The sequence below is a fragment of the Hyaloscypha bicolor genome (genome assembly GCF_002865645.1).
Source record: "Hyaloscypha bicolor E unplaced genomic scaffold K444scaffold_118, whole genome shotgun sequence".
In the NCBI taxonomy this organism is placed as follows: domain Eukaryota; kingdom Fungi; phylum Ascomycota; class Leotiomycetes; order Helotiales; family Hyaloscyphaceae; genus Hyaloscypha; species Hyaloscypha bicolor.
This window is the reverse complement of record NW_020194620.1, coordinates 2,245,640-2,272,338: the sequence shown is the minus strand read 5'-3', so window position 1 is coordinate 2,272,338 and position 26,699 is coordinate 2,245,640. Positions and strand designations below refer to the sequence as shown.

Genomic DNA, 26,699 nt, shown 5'->3' with positions numbered 1-26,699 from the left:
CCAATGTTGGCGAAGCACTGGATTCCGAGGAATCTACACCGCCATGGAGGAGAACAATGATATGCTGGCACCCCCGGCTGTCTCGCAGCTGCGTGCGCAGGCTGGTGGTCAGATGGAACGCTCCCTCAGTGCAGACATTCGGGAGGAGAGGGAAGACTTGCGCGAGGCGGCAGAGCAGACAATGAATGTCATCATGGATCTCAGCTTGGACGGCATAATCAGATGGGTCAGTCCCTCGTGGACCGATGTCATCGGCACCACGTTCGAGTCTGTCCAGGGAAAGCCCATCAAGGACCTTCTGGTCAGTGATAACAAAGAGGTCTTTGCAGAGATAGTGGAGTCGATGCAGAAGGACGACTCAAGAAGTCACCTTGTACGATTCACAGTTCAATTAGGTCCTGCCTCGAGGTTGGCGCCCATCGAGATTACGGACCAGCTCGAGCCCGAGGGCGAAGATGTTCCAATGGCTACGGAAGAACCTTCTACTATTGATCTGGAGGGGCAAGGTATCATGGTCTACGACAGATCATCTGGAGGCGAAAGTCACGTAAGTTGCAATTATTACGCGTTAATTACTTTGCTAACACTGCTGGAGACGATGTGGATGATTCGACCCTGGATTGCCCCACGCGAAATACAAATCGACCTGCCGTCTGTTATCGTCGATTCCCTAGGCTCTGGAGCAGAAGTCCTGGCAAGCTACCTTACAACCCTCGCTGAGGCAGGTTTGGAGGACCCGCAGCACCATGCACCACCTCTACCGGTCCTGTGTCGGATCTGCGAGCGTCAGATTCCGCCGTGGTGGTTCGAGAAGCACACTGAGCTCTGTCTACAAGAACACAAGGCCGAGATGGAAGTTCAGATGTGTCAGGAGAATCTTACAGAGCACCGTCATGCGATTGTCAAAGTTCTCGATGCTCTCGAAGCACGGAAATCACGACCAAATTCGGGCGAACAACCCATCCTCGCACCACCGCAAGCTGAGTACAAAGGTATGCCAATCGGACCGAGTTCCTCGACATCTTCCTCGTCCGGAACTGCCTCGCCAGGTACTCCAAGTGGAAGATCAAGAGATCCCTCGACTTCCGGCTTCGGTCATGCACGCGCACGGTCATTCGCAGTACGACGCCCTCAAGCACGAATTGTCGAGCTGCTGCTGGATCTCTGTGACACCTCAATCGAGATCAGTACCCCAGCTATTAAGGAAGCATCTTCGAAAGCTCCTGGCGAGTTTCGCACGCAGTCCCCGCAATCGGAATCCCGAATATCGCAGGTTATCCAGTGGCAGTCTCCGAGCACAAACACCCTGGATCAGGAGCAAGGGCTTGCATTGCTGTGTGCAGACAGCGAGAGAGCAGCCAAGGCGAAAGTTGAGGCTGTGCTTCGCCACCGAAGGATTATCGAGTACTCGGAACGTATTCGCATGGAATTCACGGTAATTGTGCAAGACTGTATCGATGAGGCGATGCGAAAGGCCGCGAAGATTGCCGCTGGTCATCTCACAGACTCTGATGCGGAGGAGGAGAGAACTCCTGCACACGATGACGGGTTCTTCACTGGATCTTTTGATGGACCATCCTCTTTGGCCCAAGCTCTCCGTACAGCTGAACTGGAGCGAGAAGGCGGTCGAAGAACCTCATTTACAATTGCCTCGACAAGATCAAGCAGCCCCAAGGAATGCCCAACTCCGCGATCGCACACTGGCCAAGTCAGCAGTATTCTCTCGCAGTCTCAGGATTCCCGTCGGCAGTCCCTGTTCTTCGAGAGCGATGCTGGTGATAGCGATGGAAGCGTTAGATCCTCATCATTGATGTCTCGACCCGCACGAACCGAATCCCCTGTCTCAGAGTTTGGCGACCTTCGACGTGCTGCAAGCTCTCGCCGAAGCCATCGAAGAAGCATCATTCTGCCTGGTACTTCTTCCCCTCGGCGTCAGGAGTCACCAGTTCGAATGCCCCAACCATCATCTCCATTAAGGATAGCAAAGCCGCGTGCTGGTCTGCCGACTCCCCATGAAGGCATTGTTTCCCCTACTGCTTCGCCAATGCTCCCCGGCAGCGAATTCAGCTCTCCTGCTATCATTCCATCCCACCACAGACGTCAGTCGTCAGCTGCTGGCTCGGATCCTTCACGACCTCCACCATCTCCACGGTTAGCCTCTGTCAGTGCACCGCAAGCACGAGCAGTGCCGCCATCCATCAAGGATTTCGAAATCATCAAACCCATCAGCAAGGGAGCGTTTGGAAGCGTCTATCTGGCGAAAAAGAGATCGACCGGTGATTACTATGCTATCAAGGTCTTGAAGAAAGCGGACATGGTTGCCAAGAATCAAGTTACCAACGTGAAAGCCGAGAGAGCCATCATGATGTGGCAAGGCGAGAGCGACTTTGTTGCAAAGCTATATTGGACATTTTCGAGTAAAGATTACCTCTATCTGGTCATGGAGTATCTTAACGGTGGAGATTGTGCATCTCTCATCAAGGTTCTTGGTGGCTTGCCAGAAGACTGGGCGAAGAAATACCTCGGGGAAGTGATCTTAGGTGTGGAACACCTTCACAACCGTGGGATCGTTCATCGCGATCTGAAGCCTGATAATCTTCTGATTGATCAGAAAGGTCATCTGAAACTGACGGACTTTGGTCTGTCGAGAATGGGATTGATTGGTCGTCAAAAGCGTGTGCTGAATAGCACAACAAACGAGTCTGCTCCGGATTTGCTTAAGCAAGGCCCATTCGCACGAACTACCTCGATTAGCTCATCGCGCTCAACTTCATTCGATTTTCAAGGGCATCACTCCCCTGGCTCTACACCTCAAATGACCCCAGATCTTGCAGGTGGTCTTACGACACCATCATACTTCACTCTCAGCCGAGAAAGTACTATGAACAAGGAATCGCGTCGTACATCCGGTCGAAGCGATAGCGGTGGTAGCGAAACATTGAACCAGATGTTCAGCAGCTTCTCTCTCAACGACCCACAAGCCCAACAAATGCTCAATCAAAGAAGATCTCCCATCGAGGAAATGAGCGAGACCGAAAGCAATGGTAATGGCTCGCCTGACCCATTGTCTCTTCACCAGACTACAACCCAGTCTAGCTCCGAGCAGAAGAACACCCCGCCACAAAACAGTATGATGCCGCCTCCGATGGCTTTGTTTGATCCCGACGACACGAATCGCCGATTCGTTGGTACGCCGGATTATCTTGCGCCCGAGACCGTGAATGGTGTGGGCCAGGATGAGATGAGTGATTGGTGGTCTGTTGGCTGCATTCTGTTCGAGTTCCTCTACGGATATCCGCCATTTCATGCAGGCACACCCGATGAGGTGTTTGAGAACATCCTCGCACGGAGAATCTCTTGGCCGGACGATAACGATATCGAAGTTTCCCCTGAAGCCAAAGAGCTGATGAACAAGCTCCTCTGCCTCGATCCCAAGGATCGGTTTGGACGGAATAACGACGACAAGTATTCCTGCGGTGGTGAAGAGATCCGAAACCACGCTTGGTTCGAAGGCGTAAATTGGGAAACGCTTCTCGAGGACGATGCTCAATTCGTTCCAGCGCCGGAAAACCCGGAAGATACAGAGTACTTCGATGCTCGTGGTGCTACGCTACAATCCTTTGCAGAAGAGATGGAAGATCAGTCTTCGCCACCAAGCTCGACGCCAGGTGCCGAGTACCACGAGAGACCCCACGACGCGTTGTCTCGAGTGAGGTCTCAAGTGAACTCGATCAAGCGAGGACTAATGCCGTTACACATTCCGCCACACGTGCGGGACATGAAGAGTCGCAGATTGAGCGAGCCGGTAGTTGCTGATGACTTCGGAAACTTTGCCTTCAAGAACTTGCCGGTCTTGGAGAAGGCGAATAAGGATGTTATTCAGAAGCTTCGGGCCGAGGCGATGGCCGCTCAGAGCAAGCCCATCACTAGCCCCCCTGTGTCTGCCACCAGCGTCAGCTCTCCCCAGCCGACTCTGGAGGGAAGTCCGATTCTACCTATGCCAATACAACGAACACTATCCAATGCTAAGGCTTCCAACCGACCTTCGTCACCCTCAGGATTCAGCCAAGCCAATTCGTCACCAAGCAGGGCTTCACAACCATCTTCGCCTCTGCTTGTTTCGTTTGTCGCTGGCCAAAATGGGGAAGGACGTCGCAAAACCTCAAGCAACTCGTCAAGTCTATCACATCAGTCAAGCAGCTCGTTGGCCCCTGGAAGCTTCTTTGAAGCTCCTCGAATGCCTGTTACTCTTCAAAAGGCTGTTTCAGCTCTGTCGTCTCCGATCAAGAGTCGAGGAAGCGCTCAGATTCCGCCCCCATTAGCATTGTCTCCACAGAAGATCACGACACCAAGACAAACCAGCGGTTCTTCGAATCGTGCTCGCTCCCAGACCGTTGGTTCTCAGGAAGGCAGCCCAATTCCGGCAGACTTGTTCTCTCACCGGAAGCGACGAAGCCAGGTTTTTGACATGTCACCATCGTCGTCAGACAACGAAGGTGAGAAGGCGAATGCTCTTCTTCGTGTTCAACGACGTCGTCAAAGCTCCAGGCGCATGTCACATATCACCCTCGCTGATGGACCTATCTTCCGTTCTCTTGATGTGCTTATTTGCGAGGATCATCCAGTCTCTCGAATGGTCATGGAGAAATTGCTTGAAAAGTTGCGATGTCGAACGATTACTGTCTCGACCGGAGCTGAAGCCTTACGATATGCTATGAGTGAGATCAAATTCGACATCATCTTGATGGAGTTTAAATTGCCTCAAATTAACGGTGCCGACGTGGCCCGAATGATTCGAGAGACCAAGAATGCCAACTCGCAGACTCCGATTGTTGCTGTTACAGGCTATCTCAAGGAGTTGCAAGATCCTCATCACTTCGACGCTTTGATCGACAAGCCTCCGACGACTTCCAAGTTGACGGAAGCGATGTGCAGGCTTTGTCAGTGGAAGGCTCCGGCACCTGGGCAAACTGTCTCGAATCCCATACCGTACCCTCAGCCTTCAGGTCTCCGAACTGAGAGCCTGAGACTAGAGGATAGTCCAACGTCTGGCTCATCTGGCTATGCTCACGCGCTCGGCAGCAGCTTCAGGGGATCGAGTCGTGGAGACTCGATTAGCTCAAGCATGTTTGGCGATTCTGAGTCATTGATGAACGAGGATGTACCGGTCGTCATTAGCCGTAAAGCTACTGGAGATTGGGATGAACCTGGTGGTCTGGGTATCAGCAGCGAAGAGGCTATCCTCGACTCACGCGAACTTCCCAAGGCTTTACCTCCAAATCTACTCCACGAAGAGTCGGCTCCTGCTCGAATGGAAATCGTCCACAAGATTCCTATCAGGCAACGATCTTCGGAAAAGATTCAGGCTAAGCGTGAATCTATCGAGAGACATCGCCACGAATGTGTTGAATCTGGCGATGATGAGGATGACGAACTGGGCGTATGCGTGCGAGAGAAGAGCCCAAAGAACGCGGTCAAGGCTCACCGTGGCTCGAAACTTGGGACAGAGATGATGCGCACCAACAGCCGAGGAAGCGTGGTGTCAAGCTCTGATATCACCCCAGGCGCAGATACTGTCGAAGTACCTCTCACAGTTAGCGAAGAAACAATAACCTCCCCAGAGGCCACTGGCGCAACCTTGACACCTCCCGAGCAATTCCAAGCCTCAGCCGACAACGTCGCTCCAATCGACCTAATGGAAACACCCAAGCCTTCCTACTCTCAAGTCAATCCCCTAGACGAAGAACCAACTCCAAGAGCGCCCTCGGCAGCATCAAACCGCGCCGACTATATTATGCAACGCTCACCGAGCAAGAATGCTCGCTAAAACATACCACCACTCAACGCGAAAACTTTTCTTTTACACACTGTCAGAACATCGCACCTCGGTCGAATCAATCACAAAGTCTTTTCCTTTACAACCAAGTTTTTATTTTGCTTTACAAAACAAGCGCGGCGTTAACGGAATGGTCATGGATGGACGGGGGGCATCAAATGCAAATCAGGGATTCAGAGGCGTTTTTAACTGACTTACCTGGAATTGATGGCGATGGCGATGTGTGGTTATTTGCTGCATTTACACACGGACGTGTTACTTTCCTTGCTTCGCTATTTCGATTCTTGAGAATGGCCCTTGCAAGCGTGTTATCGCGACGGGATCAAAAATATTTATTAGGGGGGTTTGTCGAGGGGGTCCTCTTTTATGAGGAAGAGTGGGAGGGGAGGGGAGGGGAGGGGGCTTCCTTTGGTACAATGTTGGAATTTGACGGAATTTGTGCCCTTGTTGTGGAAATACCCAAGAGCTGGGAATTCTTTTTCTTTTTCTTCCCTCTTTTTTAAGGATTGATTGCGGGAGGATATTCAGATTGAGTGAAGGTGCGAAGGGAGATTGAAGGAGGTGATAACAAGGGGGAAGGCACCGTAAGTGAGGCATATCAAGCAGATGGTGCGGCATGTGAATTGTAGACAGCAGTCAAGTTTGCAATATTAAGACATAAAATTGCCCTGCTCTTCCCTCATCCTCGTGATTTAGATCCCATCATCTTCTCTCGCTCTTACAGTCTGGTGGAAGTCCACAGCCTTCTCTCATCACAGATTCCTGGATCGTTTCTACCCCACATCTCTCGCGCCGTTACATGGCTTCGCCATCTCCACCAGCCGCGAGATCAGAAGAGAGGTCTCCGCATCCCAACGCGCCGTCTTCGCCTTTCCACTCGGAAACTCATAACTTCGCTCCTCCCCCTCCCTTCTCCCCGTTCTCTCCCTTCGCCTCATGGTGAGCGAAGGCAATATGCCCATAATGAGCATACCCGCCTTCCGCCTCATCCAGCAACACCTTCCTCCCTTCCTCTCTAAAATGTCTAGTGTGATGATACGCCTGAGGTGGATCAGCGATCAGCGATCAGCGATCAGGGTTGAGGATAGGGGGTGGGGGCGCACTTACTTCGTGCATAGCTATACTTTCCCAGCCTACGAGCGCGACGAAGGCCCTCTCTTCCCCCTTGACCGCTTCCAGCACCGGCCCGCCCGCGATGCCTGGGTGAGAATTGGTCAGCAAATGGAAACCTTTTTTTTTTTTGGAAGGAGGGATGCGGATTGAGAGGTGGGAAGGGAAGGATGGGGACAAGACGCAGACCGAGGAATCCAGGCACGCTCGGCACGAAGGAGACCCAGGCCGTCCATGCGAGACTCCAGGAGGCGGTGGTGGAGAGGTAGATCGCTGTCCCTGTCACTGGCGCGCCTTTTCCCAAACCCTTACACGGCTGTGAAAACTCTGAGATGAGCGCGTGGCGGATTGTTGGCTTGTTGTCGGCTCCGAGGGCTTGGAGGAGGGTGGTGAGGGTCAGGTAGGAGGGCGAGGTGAGGAAGGTGTGGTGGTGTTCGAGGAGACCGCGGACTGTTGCGGGTTAGATGTTCTTGTAATTCGATACGAGGGAATGAGGTGTTAAGGAGGTAATGAGAGATCCTTGGGTATGGGTAGGGGAAGGTTGAGGATGTGATGTGATGGCTTTGAGTGAGTGGGTGTGTGGGAAGGTCCTCACCGATGTGTAGTTGAACATCGTCTGGTTTCTCGACGTGACGACCCCAATATAACCTCTTGTACCCTTCTGACTTTCGTATCAATTCTAATATTTCTTGCCATGTTTTGCCAGCTGGGGAAGTTGTATCTTCGATTGGTTTTGAAGCGGGAATGGAGAGGATGAGCATTTGAGTCGGTTCTGCCATTTTAGGGATTGGATCTGTTATGAAAGCTTCATATTTGTGAAAGAGGGATATTTCCAGGATTAGGAAATGAGAGAGATAGTCAGGTTGAAGTGGGGCCCTGAGATGCACGTGTGAGTGACTGAGGTATGGGAGAGGAACCTCGGGGTTGTGGTGGAGAGGTGCGGGGTTGACAAGGGATTTGAGGTGGGGCACACCTCACATCACTCACTTAATGAAATGCGGATTCATATGAACTTCTACAACACCTCAGCATCGACGGTAATGCAACTTGAGCGTAAGCAGCTCATGGGATATGAAGATTTGCGATTTTGAATTGACGGGAGTGGCTACGTTGACAAGATGCCCGTCACAAAGTTCAGCGTCCCAGAGAAATACACCTACCTCTCAGGATTTGGGGGCTACCATCAGTACACCCCCCTCACCTCATTTCTGTCCTTTACCTAACTGACAAACACAGATCCGAAGCCATACCAGGCGCTCTCCCCATTGGCATAAACAGTCCCCAACTGCCTCCCTTCTCCCTAAGCACCGAGCGCATCTCCGGCACCTCATTCACAGCCCCCCGCTCTCAAAACCTCCAAACATGGCTCTACCTCGTCCATCCCTCCCTCTCCCATTCCGATTTCTCGCCCTTACCCTCCTCTTATCGCTCTCCCTCAATTCTGTCATCCGATGAAGAGTTTCATCTCACACCCAACGCTCTACGCTGGAATGACTTCCCCATAACGCCTAACCAGGACTGGATTTCATCGCAGAAAATAATAGCCAAGTCCGGCTCCCCAGCAAAGAAAGAAGGACTAGCATATATGATATACGCTGCCTCAGAATCAATGCCACCACAGACCATCTTCTCTTCCTCAGACAGCGACTACCTCATCATCCCGCAATCCGGGACCCTCGACATCCACACCGAACTCGGGCACCTCCTCGTGCGCCAAAACGAAATCTGCGTCATACCTCGCGGGATCCGGTACCGAGTCAGCCTCCCGAATGGTCCGGCAAGAGGCTATATCTGTGAACTATATCAAGGGCACTTCCAACTTCCCGAACTGGGACCCATTGGATCTTGCTCTCTTGCCAATGTGCGAGATTTCCAGATCCCTACAGCTTATTTCGAAGGCAGCATTTCGAACGGGGTAGCGACGTGTGAGAGAGAGGCTTGGACGGTTGTGACGAAATTGGCAGGCAAGCTGTGGCAGTGTAGCCAAGCGCACACCCCGTTCGATATTGCTGCTTGGCATGGGACGTATTACCCGTATAAATACGATCTTGGGAGGTTCAGTGCGATTGGAAGTATTTCGTTCGATCATCCGGATCCGAGTATCTCTACTGTGCTCACGGCGCCGAGTCATCGTGAGCCGGGGACTGCGGTTGTCGATTTTGCGATTTTTCCGCCTAGGTGGCTGGTTATGGAGGGTACGTATCGGCCGCCGTACTTTCATAGGAATTCTATAAGTGAGTTTGCTGGTGTCGTTATTAATAGCCAGGAGGAGGAGAGTGTGTGGAATAAGGGGGAGGGGTTTGGGCCGTTTGGAGCGACGTTGAATGGGGCTATGGTGTCGCATGGTATGGACAGGAGGACGCACGAGCAGGCAAGGAAACAAGAGTTGAGGCCGGAGAAGGTGGGGATGGAGGGCTTTACGATGTTTTTGTTGGAGAGTGAGAGGATGATGGGGGTTAGTGGGTGGGCTTTGGAGGCTGCGGGGGAGGGGGGTAGTAAGGGGCCGATTAGTGGTGCTTTGAAGGATCAGGAGAAGGCGAAGTTGTGATATTGAGGAATGAGTCCGGAGTTGAGGAGGTCGGTGTAAATATGTTATGGGATTGGAAAATGGTTTGGGAGTATATTGTCAAATAACCTCGTCTCCGGTACAACAAGGAAATACCAATTGGATGTTACTCCACGAGGAGACTCCTGAAGATTCGACTGCTTGAACGTTCGAAGAGAACCCAAACATCAAGTAATGACGCACAAGTCCGAGACAGTAGGTAATAATATAGCATGATGCCAATGGGATATTGAGGGAATTCGCCGCTTTCTGTTGAAATTTGGTGCCACTAATGTGAATGCTAGAAACGAGATGACAGACAGCAGGTAGCTGGTCCCTCAGTGCTGGATGCAACGAAAACGAGATTGAACCTCTCCTTCAAATGGTGAGTTTCGATGGAGAGCGAGACTTCAAGAGACATGCCATAGTTGAGAGCCGAAAAAAAGAATATTTAACTTGGGGAGCAAAATGGTCCAACCACTGGATCTGAAATTGTGAGTCCACGAATCGAAGCATTGGACTTGGAAAATATCAGACCAATGAAAGCTATCAATTAGAAACCCCACGCATGCATCATGCGCTCACTTAATGCTCCCTGTTCTCTGTTCCCATTCGGTTGGTCGTGCGTCTTGAATCTCACCTCGTTTCGGGATCCTCAGCGGCCCCCAAGGCGCCACCCTCCATTCCGTTTGCCATTTTAGTGGCCGTTGTTCCCGCCGCTGCTGCAACCCGCCACGAGCCCACCGCACCTGAAACACATGGATTGAATTATCGAATTCGCCTTCTCGCGCCATGATTTGCTGGTATTGAGATTGTGGGTTGTTACAGCCGAAGGTGTGGGGGTGGGGCCAGGGGCCAATGTTGGCACACTTAACCTTTTGGGGGTCTACCAGAATGGAGACTGGAACATTGGAGGTTTATGACAGGTGATGTGATACGCTTGTTCCCCCTTTCCGCGAGCTGAAAATCAGCATGGAAAATAATAGGAGATCGTTGCCGCACCTCGTCTGACGTGCAGCACTGTCGGAATCTGGCGTTGTGCAAATACACCACACCACGGCTGGATGCGGAATATGATGTTGCATGAACTCCTGAATCTGGGGTATTTATAGGCCGTGTGGCGCTGTGCATGCGGCTAACCGGAAAGCGAACGATCACCGCTTTTGAGTGGGGATTAGACCTTCCTGATCGTTGTGTCCAAAAAGTCCCCTTGTTAAATAGATACCCGATGGGGTTGATCTTTGCTGGGGTCGAGAGGGAGGCCACAGTCGGTCCGGACTTGGCGGCGGCGGGACATGTTTGGGAAGAAGTTTATCTTCTGGTGATTCTCCTTTCTGCCTGTTTCTGGTTTCTGCAACCTTTGCGCGATGACACTTCTTCGCCTTTGGGATTTGTATCCCCATCTTTCAACCTCGAGCTACCACACTTCTCAACGTTAGTATTTTGAATGAATTGAACGAGTTCCAGAAGGAGCAGGATGGCTCGGGTTCAGCCCTACCAGAGGTTTACCCTGTTATTCCTTCTCTGCATCCTTGGTTCAGTTCGTAGTCAGTCTGGATTCAATCTATCAGCCCACTACTCGAATCTGTCGCAAGCGTTTCCACAACTTGATTCATTGTACACAGCTCCTCTCAAACATTCCCCGTATAATGGAGGTCGGAATAGCACACGATGTTGTTTGCAAGCTGTGAGCGAGTCATATGTTCTGCAAGATGGGCAGCCAATTCGAAATCCAAACAAGGATCAAGATTACATCGATTTCCCTCCCATAAATCTGAGCCAGTCGCAGTTTCCATGCGGTGCAAGTTATAATGGAGACAAATCCGGAGCCCAACCTGTTGTCGTACCGTATTCATGGTGCAAAAAGAACTGCGGTGGTTGGGAGAAGTCAACGAATACGGCTCTGAGTCAATGGGTCCAGCCATTCGTCGGTTTTATCTTGCCAGCAGCGGTGTTCTGTTTGAACGTACCTCGAAAATCGATGATCGGGATTTGGGATGGGTTCTTCAAGGATCACTTTGATGAACTATTGCCTGCTTCGACCGACGTTCTGGTCGAGCTCGCGTTCGTCCTTCATTTCCTCCTCACAATCTTCTTCAAGAAGCGGAAGTTGGAGCGCTTGAGAAACTGGATTGAGAAAGAAACCCGAGAAGGAGGGTCTGGCAAGCATGGCGTCGTTCAATTAAGTATCCAGCTGTGCAAGCTGTTCATTATTGTACAAAAGACGTTCCTCCTCATGTCGTTCAGAGCCACATTCGCAGCTGGGATAGCTCTGGTAAACACGCTCATTTGGGTCACGGTGGTGTTCTCGGCGGCTGCACCCATGATTTTGAGCGGTCTTTATGAGGCCTCGCTGGATAGGAAGGTCATAAGGAGCATTTTGCACGAGTTGAAGGCCGAAGAGAAGCGTGCGACGAAGGAGGCGGATGAAAACTTGCCGGGGAGCCCGAGAGACCGAACTTCGGAAAGGGAAGTATTTTACAAAAGAATCCATCAGCTGTATGCGATTCTCGTTGGAAATCTCCGGTTGCCAGAAAAGGAAGACATAGAGGACGAGCCTGAAAAGCCACGAAGCGTGTGGAAAGACGTTTATCATTTGGTCAAGCCGCCAAGGCACCGGTGGGCCAACGTAGGTGGCTCGAACGAGGAGGAAGATTCGACAACAAATAATCGCATTGAACCTGCCTCGGCTAGAGAAATGGACACAGAGGTAGATAAACAGATGGCCCTCAACTCGGATTATCGCAAAATCACCGATACAAGATTGAAGGGAATGTTAGATTGCCAAGCAAGCTTCGGAGCAGCAATTGGAGCTCCAGTCGTCTTCTTCGTAGGATCCTTTCTGTTTGGCGTGATAAGCAATCTCAGCGTTCTCGGGGATAACGATACTTCACACGCACTTGCTTTCGGAATGTGGTGGTAAGCTTCTTTCAATAACGAATTGCCGTTTCTTTTGTGAGACCTGGGAGTCTGGAAGCTTCACAGAATCCGGCATACCATTCCTGTCTCAAGAGCTTGGCTCCTCAGCTCCTGAACTCTCATCAAAAAGCAGCAAAATTCCATACTAATTCGATGACAGGATGACAATTCCTCATGTTGCCATCGTTTCCGGTTGCTTGTTAGCAGGGAATAACCCCAACACGCTGGAGATTATCGTATCCAGCGAGAAAGGAGGACCTTGGGAAGAAAGTGACATGAAAGTTCGACAGGGGTTTCGCAAATTCTATCTGTTGTACTACCACAGTGTGTACGTCCCGGTTGATATGTGGGCGAGAGGCAAGAACAAAAAAATCTGGATCGACGAGCTGTTCTTCCGATACGGAGCGTCCCCGACTTCGAAGGATGCTGAAGGAAGAGGCAAATATGTTGCTCGACATGGCAAGGGAGAATTCCACTTTGATCTTTGGGATTGGATTTGGATGGTTGTTATCAGCGGGGGGCTGATGGTGCTTCCGTTCGTTCTTGCATTTATTACGAGTTACTATACCCCAACCCTCGGACTCGCTTGCAGAAGCCTTACTTTCCTGCTGTACTTCGTCTTCCAGGTGTGGCTCGGAATAATCTGGTTGTTCGACTTCTTCACGCCCTTGGTTTGGACAAAGCATGCTGCCTGGTTACCTTTTGGAACGTACACCGAAAAGAGATCAATGACCGAGAAAGGCAAGGACAATGAGTCCTCGACGAGTGGAGAGCGATCTGCTGCCGAAGTGGTCGAGTACGTCACCAAACCCAGAAAAAACTACCCAACCATAATGGGATTCCTACTCGCTTTCATTTTCTGTGGATCCATGTTTACGGCTGTTTTCGGGACGTTCTTTCAACTCCTGGGCGTGTACCGAAACTGCCTCTGCTCGATACCCATTTCATTCTGGTTGAGGGGAGACTATCCTCTAGACATCTCCACTAACACTGCGGAGGCCATTCGACTCGCGACCAACTTCTGGGTACCCACTGGAATCGCGTCCATCGTCTTGATGATCATCACCTGTTATGTGGGTTGGTGGTATCAGCGACATTGGAGACATCAATTCAACGCTGCTGTGAAGGCGCTCCTGGAGCCGAAGGGCGGCTCAGTCCACGATCCAAAAACCGATCATGAGGCGAGTCTAAGTCCAAAGCTGATTTCCCCGACAAATAATAGGAATCAAATTCCAAGAAAAAGGGTTTCGGGGGCTGGTGTTGCGAGGAACGCTGGGACATGTGAGGAAATCACAGCGGGTCCAGCGTTGAGCCAAGGGCAGAACGATCTTGCTTTGAGCAAAACCAAGCACATGTTTATCGATGAACCCGGTGATGGCTGATCTGTGTTGAGTATACTGAGACGGAAGTTTGGTGAACTGCATGCTAGTTAGCCATCAAGCCTGTAGCAAACGAATATTTCTGAATGGAAGCCGACCTGACATATGGAGTAAGAGCCCACTGTTCAATGCAGAAGACAAATCGTGATCATGATGGCATTTTAATGATAACCTTTCCATCGCCACCTATCCAACTGGCACCGATATTCTTGATCTTGCCCTCACTGGCAAGGTACAAAAGCAGGTATATATAATCCACTATGATGCCCCAGCAGTAGACTCGAATCGCCGAATATTCTGCATCTCTGACGCACCATACTCCCCATCCAACCAGATTTTTTCCAATGCGGTCCCCAAGGAAATTCCAGCATCTTCTTCGAAGGCCTTCGTCCCAGCTATCACAATTGAGCAGCCAGTAGCCCCGTTCCATTGGTCGTAATTCCCGAGTCACCACAACAGGACGAAAGAGACGTGCAGCAGGCATCTTCGAGGCCAGCTGGTGCAGAGTATCCGTGATGAACATCTCTGGTGTCAGGTCCTCAGTGGATGTGGTAGGTGGGGCTGGGCGTACTTCAAGAAGGCTCGCCCAAGGGGAAGGTCTATCTGTGCTGGGTGGACTCGACCTTACAGCCTTAATGATTTGACTGGAGGGCAGACTGGTGGTTATTCCGATATTTTCAGAGCTTGAAACGTCAATACGTTGCCGTTTCCTGGGACTGGTGAGCAGGCTAAGAGGATGCTTGTCTGAAGGTATTGTAGAGTCATCCATAATCCTCGGCGGCGCGGAGGTTGTGCGGATCTCCCCAGAGCTTGATTCGGGCCACTTTCTCTTCAAACTAAGATCGGGATCTTGTATAGAGGGAGCATCGTGACTTCGATTTTCGGGTCCTTGATCGGCAATCTTCCTGGTCCGCTTGTTTGGAGATGGGGAGGAAAGAACTCTACTACTTTCGAGCGAATCTGATAGCGGCACTTGGCTAGTATATATGCTCCTAGTGCTTGTCTCAGGATCCGCGTGTTGTCTACCTCCTAGTTGTGGCGAAGGCTCCTCGGCACTGCCAGGTTTCGGAAGGTAAAGCTTGAGAATCCGCGAAGGGGAAGTGAATTCGGGCACCGACATATTGTTCCCGGGTTGAGAATCAGCAATACTACTCCATGAATGTCGCCATGAGTCCGATGAGTCCTGAGTTCGCTGTGTTTGTACAAGTCTAGAGGCTGGCTCGTCACGTGTGACCAGGCCTCGAAAGACGGGAGAATCGATATTGTCTTGGACGCTATTGAAGGAGAGCATCGGTGATTGCAGCGAGCGAGCGTGGCTTGAGAGGTCCAGAATCTCGCTTTGGAGAGAAGTCCGCCGTCCAGTGCTCGCATCATCCTCCTCATCGGGGCGATATGAGGCGGCTGATTCCCTCTCTTCTTGTGTTGATTGCAGTAGGTCTCCTTGCAGCTGACTCTGCGCCTGTCCACCCAAGACACCAACCTCATTGCTGGCAGACTCCTCTTCTAGTCGTTGATGTGTTTCGGGTTGGAATCTCATGTATGCTCGAGCAAGAGCGCGGTATCGAGTGTCATCCTGCCCCCTGCTCGGCGCGGTGGTGTGCACCAATATCTCTACATCTGTGCCTGCGATGCTTGCCATGGCTTATGCGAAAGCCTATAATCATGATTTGCGAGTTGTTGAAGCAAAGACCAATGTTGAACCGGCATATATTTTGTGATGATTGAGATGTGCAAGTTTACAGGAAGATCATTATGTTCCAAGGTTGAGGTTCATGTCTAGCGTCATGGTCGGCCCGGAGTTTCGCCGTGCCGACAAGCAAAGTTATGAGGTCTGCTGTAATTACAGGCCTAGTACACTATAAGCACAGGCTTTACCGGGAATAGTGTGTAATAGAGTGAGCAACCCGACTACTTTACTTTCTCAAATTTATTATCACTATGCTTACAACTGGCAGCCTCGATATTGTAGAGTTCCATTGAGGGTTTTGCGTCATTGTATTTTAGATGCTCCTGATCGTCTTCCCAACCTCACCCGTCCCCAAAGTATGATAATCCGGAAAAGGTCAGAAGAACACAACCTAAATTGGCAATATATAACGAACTCCATGAATCGCACAAATATTATAAAAAATTCTTCCTCCCTTATTGTTTACTTAAAAGTGACCGGATTAATTCCAGGGAGATTGCTAAGTCCTCGACCACAATTAGTATTTGTCAAACGTATTTCAAATGATACACTCACGTCCATCAACATTCTCCATGACTGTGTTCTTGATGCTGCATTTATTTGTTGCAGTGAAAGATTGCACCTTCAAAGTGGGGCATGCTGAGGCCTGACAACTATTCGGAGTATCCATTTCCTTCTGAAGAACCCCCCCCCCCCCAAAGATAAAAGAAGAATCGGTTCTTATAATATAAATAACTAAACTGTAAGTTTAATACTATTATAGTAAGTAAGAATTAATAAAAGAAGAAAGACAAGAGCTTAAAAGTAGGATCTTTCTTAAATATTTATAAGTTACGTAATAAGTACGCGACTTTATCTAGATCTAATATAATAGTAATATATATCTAGTCTTAAATCTATTAATAGTACTAAAGAGGTCACGTGGAGACACAATAATATATAAATAATAACTCGAGGACTCAGGACACGATATGTGTGAGAGCAAGAGAGGAGGAGAGGAGGAGGAAAGAGCTATATATATGGGGATATGCATAGTTGATAACACGTGACCAACCATGTGACCGTCCCCTGATCCCTAACTGCAGTATATAGATACCAGGGGCCGCATTAGAAAGTGCAAATGCAAATAGTACAAGCCAGATTTTCTCTCTTTGAGAGAGTATATTGCAATCTTGGGGGGTCCCGGCCCCCCCCCAAACCCCCGGATACAAAGCGCGCAAGAGAGCGCATTCTTTTAATACCCTCAGAGGTAAGATAATAGTCTTTAATTTTAGGGGCAGACCCCCTAATCCCCCCTCCTAAGATGAGAAGATAGGACCATTTAATCTTGGGGGGAGACCCCCCAACCCCCCCCCTTAAGCCTCCGGCAGCAGGTCAAATATTGATCCTGGTCATGTGATAGCGCTTTTACTTGTCACGTAAACATTTTCCACACCAACCCACCGCGCGTAACTGAAAGCTTCGCTTTGACAAGTCAAAATCTTACTTTTAATAAGCACGAGCCGTTTTAATAATTTTCTTATAATTCAAGTTATAAGAGCCTTTATTTTAATAGGGATTGAGTACAGAATCTATATTATATTATCTTTAGACTATTATACTACGGGGTTATAAGGGTAGAAAGGTTGAGCTTGTGTTTAAAGCCTAGAGATGTGGGCCGGAAAACGGATCCGACGAACCAGCACTGTCAGGCGACCATTTAGTATGAGTTCCAATAAATGAGCGACTGGTCAGAACGAGCGGCCAGCCACCCATAAGCTGTACTTGTGTAATGAAAAGATAAGGATCCCGCCAATGACAGACACAGACGCCGCTTACCCCGCAATGCTGCCGTCACCCCTCACTTAGTCTCTTTTCCCTTCTCCCCCCATTGAATGCAGCCCCTTTTCTTGGCTCATAACGACTACCATGTTAATATTGCATCTCCAACACCACCGATATGCCGTCTCTAATGCAGCACCAAAAATCCATCAAGCACTGCCCCTGACCTGCTGCGATCCCTCTGACAGCCACGAAGCATGCTCGAAGCCCGCCTATCCCCCCATCGACCAATACCCCTGTCCCGAGTGCAGGCAGCTCTTCACACAGAAGACATCCCTTGAAGCTCACCAGCGCAAGAGCTTGCATGCCTACTGCTTCGATTGCGGGATAATTGTCCTGTTATCAGGTTGGGCAATATTCCAGTGCTGGTCACGTGGTTACCAGATGAAGTGTAGCGACTTGCAGTTACCTATACCAGGTGGCTTTAGAAGGTAGGACTGTTATTGCGAGACTCTGTCGAGGGAGATGCGAGTACGATCCATTATTGATTGCCACCTCCAATTGCTAGTTCTGTTCACGATTTTTTGCCCTGCAGGAGGCCTCCTGCATAGGAAGCACGCAGGGTTCGGAGTGGTCGATTCCAACCACCGCCAGACAGCCGCATCCTATCATTAGTTTCTGCAAGGAAACCGGTTTGAACGGTTGATGATCCGATTGCCTTACTATTTTTCTTTTGAGCCGCCAGCAGGACCTGCGATATGCTCCGCTGGCAAGATGCAGCGTCAGCCGGATCTGTATGGATGACACTTCTCTGTTGAAGCTGTCTGGCTCGCGGCGCTCGGTGGGGGTGGGCCCTTTCTTCTATGGTGCTCTTCCAAGAAAATGGTATAAGGCTCGCAGAGAAGTGCGGATGGGGGAGTTGTAAATCTCATCTAAGTTACTTCCGGTACATCGACCTGTTTAGTTTCCTCGCACGAATCCTCACTGCTGCTATGGCTGACACCGCGATGAATTTGGTAAGTCCAGCGCAGCTAGATATCATCGATGGGTTACGCGGGCTCGGAATGTCAAACTATGTTGCCCTACCGCAGGTAAGAGGCATATCTTGTATGGTATTCCTCGCTGACAACTGGATTCGAACAGCTTGCCGTAGTGGGAGATCAGTCGAGGTATAGTTGGTTTGATTCCGAAGCTCCTCTGCTGACTGTCGTAGTGGCAAGAGTTCCGTCCTTGAAAGCTTCTCTGAGCTCCCATTCCCACGAGACAGTGGGTTATGTACTAGATTCGTAACGCAGATCATCTTCCGGCGTGGCTCCACGACTAGCATCAAAGTCTCCATCATCCCAGGGCCCGATCGAAGCCCCACAGAAACAAACAAGCTCCGAGGCTATGTGAAGGACGGGCTGTCAGCTCTGACCAGCAATGAGTTTCTTGACATCCTTCACGCGGTTCGTCGTCTGCCATAGTACTCCAAGCATTGATCACTCTTGACTGATTACTGTCACCGCAGGTCTGCCAACTGATGGGTATCCCCGGCCCCGGCCAACGTCTCGGAACGAGTCAATCTACCTTCAGCGACGATATCCTCAGCATAGAGCTTTGTGGCCCAGACAAACAGAACCTAAGCATCATCGATATCCCGGGCATCTTCAGAACGCCGACGGAGGGTGTAACAACAGTGCACGACATGGCTTTGGTGAGAAGGATGATGATGCACCATATCAAAGGCGAGAGGACTATCATCCTTGCAGTCATCCCCAGTAACACAGACATTGCTACTCAGGAGATCTTATCCATAGCTAAGGAGTTAGACCCTAACGGTCTCCGGACGCTAGGTGTCCTCACAAAACCCGACCTGATTGACAAGGGTGGGGAAGAAAATGTGGTGAGCCTCGTGGAGGGAAAGCGTAACCCGCTCCGTCTTGGATATTGCATTGTCCGAAATAGGGGCCAGAGCGAGCTCTCAAGCGATGCCGATACGCGCCACAGGACAGAGAAGGACTTCTTCTTAACGGAACCCTGGTCCAGGCTGGACCGAGATCGGGTGGGAACACCGGCACTCCAGAGGCGTCTACAGGAGCTGCTCGTGAGTATCACACGCCGAGAGTTCCCAAAGGTCCAAGCCCAGATTTTGCAAAGGCTCTCGACCAGCCGCAAGGACCTCCAACGCCTCGGGGCGGATCGTGAATCGGCGGACCAGCAGCGTCGTTTCTTGCTCGAAATGTCACACACTTTCCAGGATGTGACGAACTGCGCCTTGGATGCGTACTATTCACGCCACACGGTGTTCGGAAGCATTCCTGAGCTCAGGATTGCCACATTGGCTGTCGAACGCATGGAGCGCTTCGCAAAAGATATCGAGACACTAGGGCATACTGTCGACTTTGAATCGGAAGATAGAGAGGAAGTGGCAACTAGATCCCCAGCCTCCGGTTTAACGTCCTCAAATGGGTCGGAAGCGGACGCTGGGAATCCTCATCTTGAGTACCCGGAACTCTCCGACCTGATCTCGACGAACGGAGTGGCTCCCGAGCCAAGTGACCGCAGCATCCTCGAGTGGATAGGAGAAGAGTACCGGAAGGCGAGAGGTTTCGGCCTTGCAACAATTGGGCCTTCAATATTGCCTACAATATGGCAGGAACAGTCAAAGAACTGGAAAGGTCTGACCTTAGCATACATAGCCGATATCGTGTTCTTCGTTCACGACTTCACTTGCAAAGCCCTTGCCCACGTCTGCCCTGATGAAGGGGTGCGTTCCGGCCTGTGGTCGGTGCTGCAAGAGCGACTTGTCGACAGGTATCGAGCGGCCGTAGACCATGTGGAGTTCATCATCCGAGTCGAGCGATTTGGCACGCCTTTGACGACGAATCCCTACTTCAATAAGAACTTGCAGAAGTGCAGGATGGACCGCCTAGAGAAGATGTTGGAGACGCACACAGAACCTCAAAAAGATCCCACCCCCTGGCAATCGCGTAACCCAGTTGTCCGGCTTGATCGGATCAAACAATCCATGGCCATGGATAATTCGGAACACACCATCCAAGACATCCATGATATCTTGGAATCATATTACGAGGTTGCAAGAAAGCGCTTCGTAGATACCGTATGTATGCAAGGTGTCGATTTCTACCTCTTGACAGGACCAACCTCACCGCTGCGAATCTTCGAGACAGCTTTCGTAAGCGACTTATCTGCTGCTCAGTTAGATCTTATTGCCGGAGAAGATATTTCAACCAAGCAGCTCCGGAAAAACTTGAAGAATGAGATCGATGCTTTGGAAAAAGGGAAAAAGTTGCTTAGGGCGTGAGGACGTCTGAATTTAGGATGCTTGGCAGGGCTCACCTTGGGGCCATTTTAGCTCAACAAGTCCCTCGGAATTTGGGTGGACTTTAAGAATCATGTGGCGGCGGTCCAGAAGGTCGGCCTTCGACCGTGAGAGAGTTTCTTTGCAAATACTCCAACGCGTTGCGAATACTTGATGTCCAGGACGTGTTGAATTATTTGGATAATGTGCTGAACAATGTCTTAATCGTGGCAATATAGTGACGTTTAGTTGAAGAAGTCCACATTGCGGACCGTCCCCCCCCCCCCCCCCCGCGGATAACGGGGAGAAGGTTGGTCCTGATGTATCGGTCCTTCGAATTTCATAAGTGGTTAGGTTCAAGTGAACAAACAACTTGAAATTTCACTCGTGAATACTCTTAATCCTCTCGTGTAACCTCGTCTGCTCGAATGTTTAGATGCTCATGATATTGATTTTTGTGATTCTTCCACAGCTGAAAATGGTTTCAGCGCCACATGTCTCATTTTCTCAGTGCTGAGATATGGTGGCTTGCTCAGCCTCGGCAACGCGAATTTTTATCCCATAAAGAAAGGCCTTCCCGGATTCTGGGTTCATTCTGATGTTCTGCTCTCCCCATACTGCGGTAATCTATTTCCCAAATGGCCCAGTCGACCAACCCACGTCGTGAATCCCCAGGCTTCGAAGAATCATCTTTTCCGAGCAGGAAGTATGACGAAGACATGGACATCAAGCAAATATTGATCAGGAATGAGACTCTCCTTTGGGATCTTCGAGCGCAGCGAGACACTGAGACATCTCGACAACTGGAATTGCTTCAGGCCATCAGAGACGAATTGGTTTCTCAAACAACGCCTTTGCACTTGATCTGTAACGCAGTCCTTCAATGGCTTCTCGTGGCCACTGGTATTATCTTTGGAATGTTTGCAATTGCTGGCACTGGCTTACAAAAGAACGGAAACTTCCTGGCAAAGATGCAGAATCAGATGAACTTGGTGACCTTTTGCCAGTCAAATAACTCGGCAGGGATCGCCTCTCACAGGGCAAAGGAGCAAAATGTTAATACTGCGCTAGAGTATCTACGCCCACCCTTGCGAGGAGATTTTGCAGAAAGGGCCTTCCACAATTGCGTGGTTGGCAGATCAAACTTTCCCAAAGAACTCATTGGGTGCCGATTGGCCCTGGAAAGGCGATAATCTTTCAATGTTTAAGCAACCTTACAGCTGGTACTATTGGATTATCCCACCCGTCGTGACTGGGTTGGCCGCTACTCTCCTAACGTGGCGCCTGTATCGAAAGAAATTTGGAAAGAAGAAGGATAGCAACTCACAATTATTGAAATCGGAGCCAGATATAAATAGTCACTAGGTAGGCTTATCTGTGCTCGTACACCATCTCATACAAGCTTACAGGAAGCAGGAATGGGTCCGGGTCCTCTCATCAATGCAACTTCCCCACAACCAAGGAACGTTCTGGGCCAAACTGTCGATCTCAAATTCGCAATCCGGGAACAGCTTTCTTATGAACCATTCATCGAATGGTGGCAATAGCTCAAAACTTTCACAGCAGCTCCCACACAGCCTCAGACAAGTCTCTTGAAACAGAACGGCTTTTCGGCTTTTCCCCGCGGTCTGTATTCAAGAAGGGCTAAACCCTGCAACCATGTTCAGTCGAAGGGATATTGATCAGTGAGGATAAATGCATGGGCAACTTCATCAAAAACTGACTTTCTCGAGATATTCTGTGGGGCCAGTGATATCCACTCGTCGGGTCTTCCTCGGAAAACTCCCAATGTACAAAATTTGAATGGAAGCTTTGCGAACATCCCCACCGACCGAAATGCTTAATTAACGATACAATTTTGGGTACTCCCTTTTCCCGTCCGAGATAGGAAAGTGGGGCACGACATTCACGTGATCATGGGATCTGCATATCCCACCCTACCCACCGTCGCGTCGCATTCTAGAACACCCTTTTCCCGCCCGTCACTGAACAGCCTCAATGATCAGCCTCTACACCTCGATGAGCATCCAGCGGCTCCAAGACGAATTGAGCGCGCGAACACTTCGGAATGATGGAAAGAAAGAGGATCTCGTACACCGATTGAAAGAGGCAGATTGGGACGAGAGATTGCGGCAGCACGACACTTTTCCTCCGTTTCCTCGACTTCCAATCGAGATTCAACGAAAGATATGGGGATTCCCGCTCCCAGGCCCTCGACTTTTGAGCGTCTTCTTCGATGCATACGACCCCAGCAGGCTTTTCAGCCCTTCCGAGACCAAGGTCCCAAACCCTGTCACTCTCACAACGTGTTTGATCTCCTGTGAAGTCGCGCTTTCGAGGTACCGGCCGGTTTTTGAATACTCGACATTTTATGCCGACCTTCGTGGTGGAGACCTGATAAACCTCGGGTATTATAACAAACAGTTAGACACGGATATGATCTGGAGCTGGGAGTCCTGAAGTAATTGCAGATCTTGAGCAGATTACTCAAATTATCTTGCATCTCAAATACTTACGATCCTACATTCCTGGCTAGTTCGACCTTGGCAACGGAGAATATTCCGGTGGGCGAGAACTGCGCAAAAATCTTGGCAGGTTTAAGAGCCTCAAGGTAGTATTGGTATGCTGCGGTGGATCGGGACGATTTTGGGGACCCTCAGGTCATCCAAGGCAGGTCATACTCAAAGTGGGCGAGGAAAACTTTGAACCCGTTGATCCAGAGGCAGGCACAGTGTGCAAAGAAAGGCGACAAAACTCCTCATGGAAGATTTCCATAAAGTGTCAAAGTAACCAGGAGAAGGAGCAAGGTATGCCTGAAGTCCAAATAGTAGAAGCTCAGATTATGTCTGATTCACAGCATTGTCGTGAGTGCCGGTCTTTTCTTTGTTGCGCATGCCATATCAACAAAGCTCGCTCCTCGCAGCGACATTAAGTGGATCTCGATGTAGCATAAACCTTTGGATAGACAGACCATCCTACCGAATCAGATAATCTTATTCCCTTGCCACACATTTTCGAGAGAATCTAGGTTACCGGCCATCCCTTCGACGCACAATCGAAAAGTCACATTGAGGCTGAGCTTGTTAGCAGAACTCTGAGAAAACCTAACACTACTTTTAATTCATTCCATCTCCAGGTTCGGTCTCTCAAGAAGCCTAACCACGGACGTTTCTGGTCGGATGTCGCTTGTGCTTATATCCAGCTACAAGTTGGCCGTTCATGCTTGGATTATTGGTGTAGATCATCAAGAGGCTGAAGGGTTTGCAACCGGGTCTTCCATGCTCAGATCTGAATTCATCTTATCAGAGAGTGTTTGGGAAAATGTACAGGAAGGGTGGCGTCAGGGTCTTCCATGGCGCAGCAACACGAGGGAGAATTATATTTACTTAAAACGCTCTCTGCGATGTCTGCGAGACCTCTTGAAATCTCGAGGTTCGATGCTGCGATGGAAGATGGTTGTTCTTGCAGTCTTTTTTGCCCTATCTTACCTCAATAAGTTCCACCTTGGCCATCGGAGTACATCGTAGATCTCCGTCGAGCGGCGGCTCCCGGGACCCCTCAGATTCGTACTATATAAAGGGAATCCCTGTTTCAATGAATCGCCACCAAACCTTATCTCAAGGTCGAGGTTTGAAGGCATCCTGCACCTGGATATTTCTGGCTATTCAAACTTTGGGCATCATTTTCATTACCAACTGATTTATTTTGGTGGATTGGTGAAGCTGTACTCCGAATTCTGTGTTTCGCATTGTCGACTTTTAACTCCTCAATCCGGCCCGCATGCGACTCTAGTACAGCAGCTTCATCCCCGGCAGAAAATCCAGAGATACTTAAAAAGACTCGAGGTTGTGCGCCGCTACAAATTCTCCAGCGTGAGTTGGGTGGATCATTCGTCCACGTCGATGTTACGGTCTGACTACGACAGTATCTCGCTCGGTCGGAGAGCCTGAAATCACGAGCCCAGGCCACTCCTCATGCGCCTTTCAGGTAATGCACAGCTTGATAGCTTGCTACAACCCCCGCACGCACTGCGTTACCTGGTTCCATAAACACTTACTGTATTTGCTCTCGCATCCTTCTTGCTTTGTTTGCAATTATTCGGCCCATATACGAGTCTTGATGTTTTACCGTCCTCAGATCCGACATAAAAGAAACTCGCCTTCGACCCCTCCATCCCCAGTGGCCCCTTCGAACCTCGTTCGAAGTCCCCTCCACCCTCAACGTCGAACTACCCTCATGCAAAGCAGCCAGTACACCTTGGTATCGCACCCTTCCTCGCAAACGCCGGCTTGCGGGGTATGGTCTCCAACGTCTCTTTTGTTCCTGGTGTCGGGATCCGGGCCTAGCGCAGAACGGAAAGTTTTGAGGAGTTGACGGAGGAGTGGGAGAATAAGTTTGAATGCTTAAAGCTGGTGTAGAGGGTGCTGGAATCTGAAGGGAGGACCCCTTTGCTTTCTAGTACTACAACGATCACTGAGAGAATGGTGGAGGTTGAGGCTAGTTCGCCGGAAGATGCGTGTTGAAATTAGGGGCCTGAGGCCCCTGATAAGCTTGGTAAGCCCTGGAACGGAACGCCGTGGGGCTGTGCACTATGGGGCTTAGTACCCTGTATAGCTGGAATCCTGATAGCTAGAATGCCCTGTAATATGCCCTGTAGGGCTGAATCGGTTCAGCTGGCATAGGGTAATTAGTGCATGTGATTTAGGGCGTTCAGGGCTATATATTCGGGCTACTTACCACTGTAGAACAGCAGTCAATTCAGTATCGTTTACTTGGTTTTCAATGCAAGCTCGTGACCCTAGCTTTATTATTAAGCTAGTTCAACAATGCGGAAAGTGATGGGAAAGCACGTGATACGAGATATGATCAGGCGACAAGACGAGATAAGAAAATGAAGGTGAAATATGAAAGGGTTCTACACAAGATTCCTTTTCAATTGTTACTTAAGTGGTCGCTTGCGACTAAGTTTATTGCTGAACGGACCTCGCTTCGGCAAACGCTCTCCCGGGCCGAGAAAAGGGGGAACCTGCAACCTCAAAAACATCTCGGAACTCCAAAACTCGCCTTTTACGGAAAGACCTCACATGCTCACTCACGCCACCGCATATACGTCATGTGTTCCCATTCACTTCCAGCGCCTCATCGACATGGCGTTTTCCTCACGTGGTGCCTAACGCGTTTGCTAATGTGGTGTGACAAGTCAGCCCACTCAATAGTAAGATGAAGTGCAACAAAATTGACGCGCTCCCCATCAGTCATAAAACCACGCTTTCGCACAAAAATACCTCTCTCCTCCAGTTCAACCTAAATTCCTCCAGAAATCGCGAATCAAACAATCAAATCAAATCAATCGCCGATAATAGCGTCGTCAACACCAACTCCGAGAACAAGTCATAGGTGGCACCACAGATACTGCCCAACCTTTAACATGATCCTCTTCGAAACCAGCACTTCGGTGTTTGAACTGCTGTGGGATATTGCGCTGGCGCTGTTCATCATCCGCCTTTCCTTCTTCTACTTCGCGCTCTCGTTCTCTTCCGGGCTCTTAATAACATACTTCCGCCTCGCACGCTTACAGCCCATAAACCACCTCACGCAACCGCAGTCCGAACTCATCACGCTACCCCTCTTCCTACTCGTAAACACGCTCTGGGCGCGCTTTATAGTCGTGAATTATGAGGTCCCGCGTGTTGGAGGGTTCAGGTTAGCGATTGGAATTTTAGCATTGGGCTTTATGTTGGTGGCGGAGTTGGCAGGTGGGATTTTCATGTATGAGAAAGGCTGGAGCGAATGGATCTGGGAGACGGATTACGTGGTTGGTGGGTTGGGAGCAGGAGTACTGTTAATGTTTGGCTTGATGCCGTTTTTGCTGATGGGCGTTGAGGAAATGACGGATGAGATGGGGGAGACGTATCATGGGCATGAGAATAAGCCAATTGTTGCTGCTGTGTAAGTTCTCTTCACTCTTTTTGGGGATGGTGCTGATGAGATCTAGACCGACGGTTGCTGTGAGTGAGAAGGAGTTCGCGAATGGCAAGAAGACGCAATGATCAACCATTTTGGGAAGAAATAGGGAAGGGGTAAAGGAGACGAAAAAGATTGAGTTCTGGATATAACAAAGAAGTCGGCGTCAGCATCGCCGTCCTGATTGGCAGGAC

General features: G+C 50.0%; 10 protein-coding genes across 10 annotated transcripts; 8 read left to right on the top strand and 2 right to left on the bottom strand.

The window, feature by feature from the left end:
* Positions 1-43: 43 nt before the first annotated feature.
* K444DRAFT_535859 (putative Serine/threonine-protein kinase cek1) lies at positions 44-5,827 on the top strand (the record flags this gene model as incomplete). Its single annotated transcript, XM_024875325.1, has 2 exons — positions 44-547; positions 596-5,827. 2 exons carry the CDS (start codon positions 44-46, stop codon positions 5,825-5,827), a joined length of 5,736 nt encoding a protein of 1,911 aa, XP_024733608.1.
* Positions 5,828-6,721: 894 nt separating this feature from the next.
* On the bottom strand, positions 6,722-7,725 carry K444DRAFT_535487 (uncharacterized protein; the record flags this gene model as incomplete). Its single annotated transcript, XM_024875289.1, has 4 exons — positions 6,722-6,877; positions 6,944-7,035; positions 7,136-7,396; positions 7,542-7,725. 4 exons carry the CDS (start codon positions 7,723-7,725, stop codon positions 6,722-6,724), a joined length of 693 nt encoding a protein of 230 aa, XP_024733607.1.
* Positions 7,726-7,953: 228 nt separating this feature from the next.
* On the top strand, positions 7,954-9,735 carry K444DRAFT_654687 (putative homogentisate 1,2-dioxygenase). Its single transcript, XM_024885953.1, has 2 exons — positions 7,954-8,132; positions 8,183-9,735. Exons 1-2 carry the CDS (start codon positions 8,065-8,067, stop codon positions 9,492-9,494), a joined length of 1,380 nt encoding a protein of 459 aa, XP_024733606.1. The 5' UTR covers positions 7,954-8,064; the 3' UTR covers positions 9,495-9,735.
* Positions 9,736-10,513: 778 nt separating this feature from the next.
* On the top strand, positions 10,514-13,601 carry K444DRAFT_666252 (uncharacterized protein; the record flags this gene model as incomplete). The annotated part of the gene is made up of 3 exons (XM_024887170.1): positions 10,514-12,410; positions 12,571-13,494; positions 13,538-13,601. Exons 1-3 carry the CDS (start codon positions 10,969-10,971, stop codon positions 13,599-13,601), a joined length of 2,430 nt encoding a protein of 809 aa, XP_024733605.1. The 5' UTR covers positions 10,514-10,968.
* K444DRAFT_71472 (uncharacterized protein) lies at positions 13,485-15,515 on the bottom strand. The gene is made up of 2 exons (XM_024888331.1): positions 13,893-15,515; positions 13,485-13,828 (listed from the first exon to the last, which is right to left on the bottom strand). Exon 1 carries the CDS (start codon positions 15,426-15,428, stop codon positions 13,938-13,940), a length of 1,491 nt encoding a protein of 496 aa, XP_024733604.1. The 5' UTR covers positions 15,429-15,515; the 3' UTR covers positions 13,485-13,828; positions 13,893-13,937.
* Positions 15,516-17,353: 1,838 nt separating this feature from the next.
* On the top strand, positions 17,354-18,065 carry K444DRAFT_71204 (uncharacterized protein). The gene is made up of 2 exons (XM_024888271.1): positions 17,354-17,728; positions 17,806-18,065. Exons 1-2 carry the CDS (start codon positions 17,385-17,387, stop codon positions 17,846-17,848), a joined length of 387 nt encoding a protein of 128 aa, XP_024733603.1. The 5' UTR covers positions 17,354-17,384; the 3' UTR covers positions 17,849-18,065.
* Positions 18,044-20,782, top strand: K444DRAFT_616543 (uncharacterized protein). Its single transcript, XM_024880942.1, has 4 exons — positions 18,044-18,328; positions 18,381-18,406; positions 18,451-18,685; positions 18,748-20,782. Exons 1-4 carry the CDS (start codon positions 18,101-18,103, stop codon positions 20,542-20,544), a joined length of 2,286 nt encoding a protein of 761 aa, XP_024733602.1. The 5' UTR covers positions 18,044-18,100; the 3' UTR covers positions 20,545-20,782.
* A 392-nt stretch (positions 20,783-21,174) lies between these two features.
* Positions 21,175-21,832, top strand: K444DRAFT_71191 (uncharacterized protein). The gene has a single exon (XM_024888267.1). It carries the CDS (start codon positions 21,180-21,182, stop codon positions 21,732-21,734), a length of 555 nt encoding a protein of 184 aa, XP_024733601.1. The 5' UTR covers positions 21,175-21,179; the 3' UTR covers positions 21,735-21,832.
* A 351-nt stretch (positions 21,833-22,183) lies between these two features.
* K444DRAFT_71179 (uncharacterized protein) lies at positions 22,184-23,223 on the top strand. Its single transcript, XM_024888262.1, has 2 exons — positions 22,184-22,226; positions 22,275-23,223. The coding sequence occupies exon 2, from the start codon at positions 22,540-22,542 to the stop codon at positions 22,999-23,001; it is 462 nt and encodes a 153-aa protein (XP_024733600.1). The 5' UTR covers positions 22,184-22,226; positions 22,275-22,539; the 3' UTR covers positions 23,002-23,223.
* A 2,746-nt stretch (positions 23,224-25,969) lies between these two features.
* On the top strand, positions 25,970-26,591 carry K444DRAFT_633073 (uncharacterized protein; the record flags this gene model as incomplete). The annotated part of the gene is made up of 2 exons (XM_024883567.1): positions 25,970-26,490; positions 26,537-26,591. The coding sequence occupies 2 exons, from the start codon at positions 25,970-25,972 to the stop codon at positions 26,589-26,591; spliced, it is 576 nt and encodes a 191-aa protein (XP_024733599.1).
* Between the last annotated feature and the right edge of the window lie 108 nt (positions 26,592-26,699).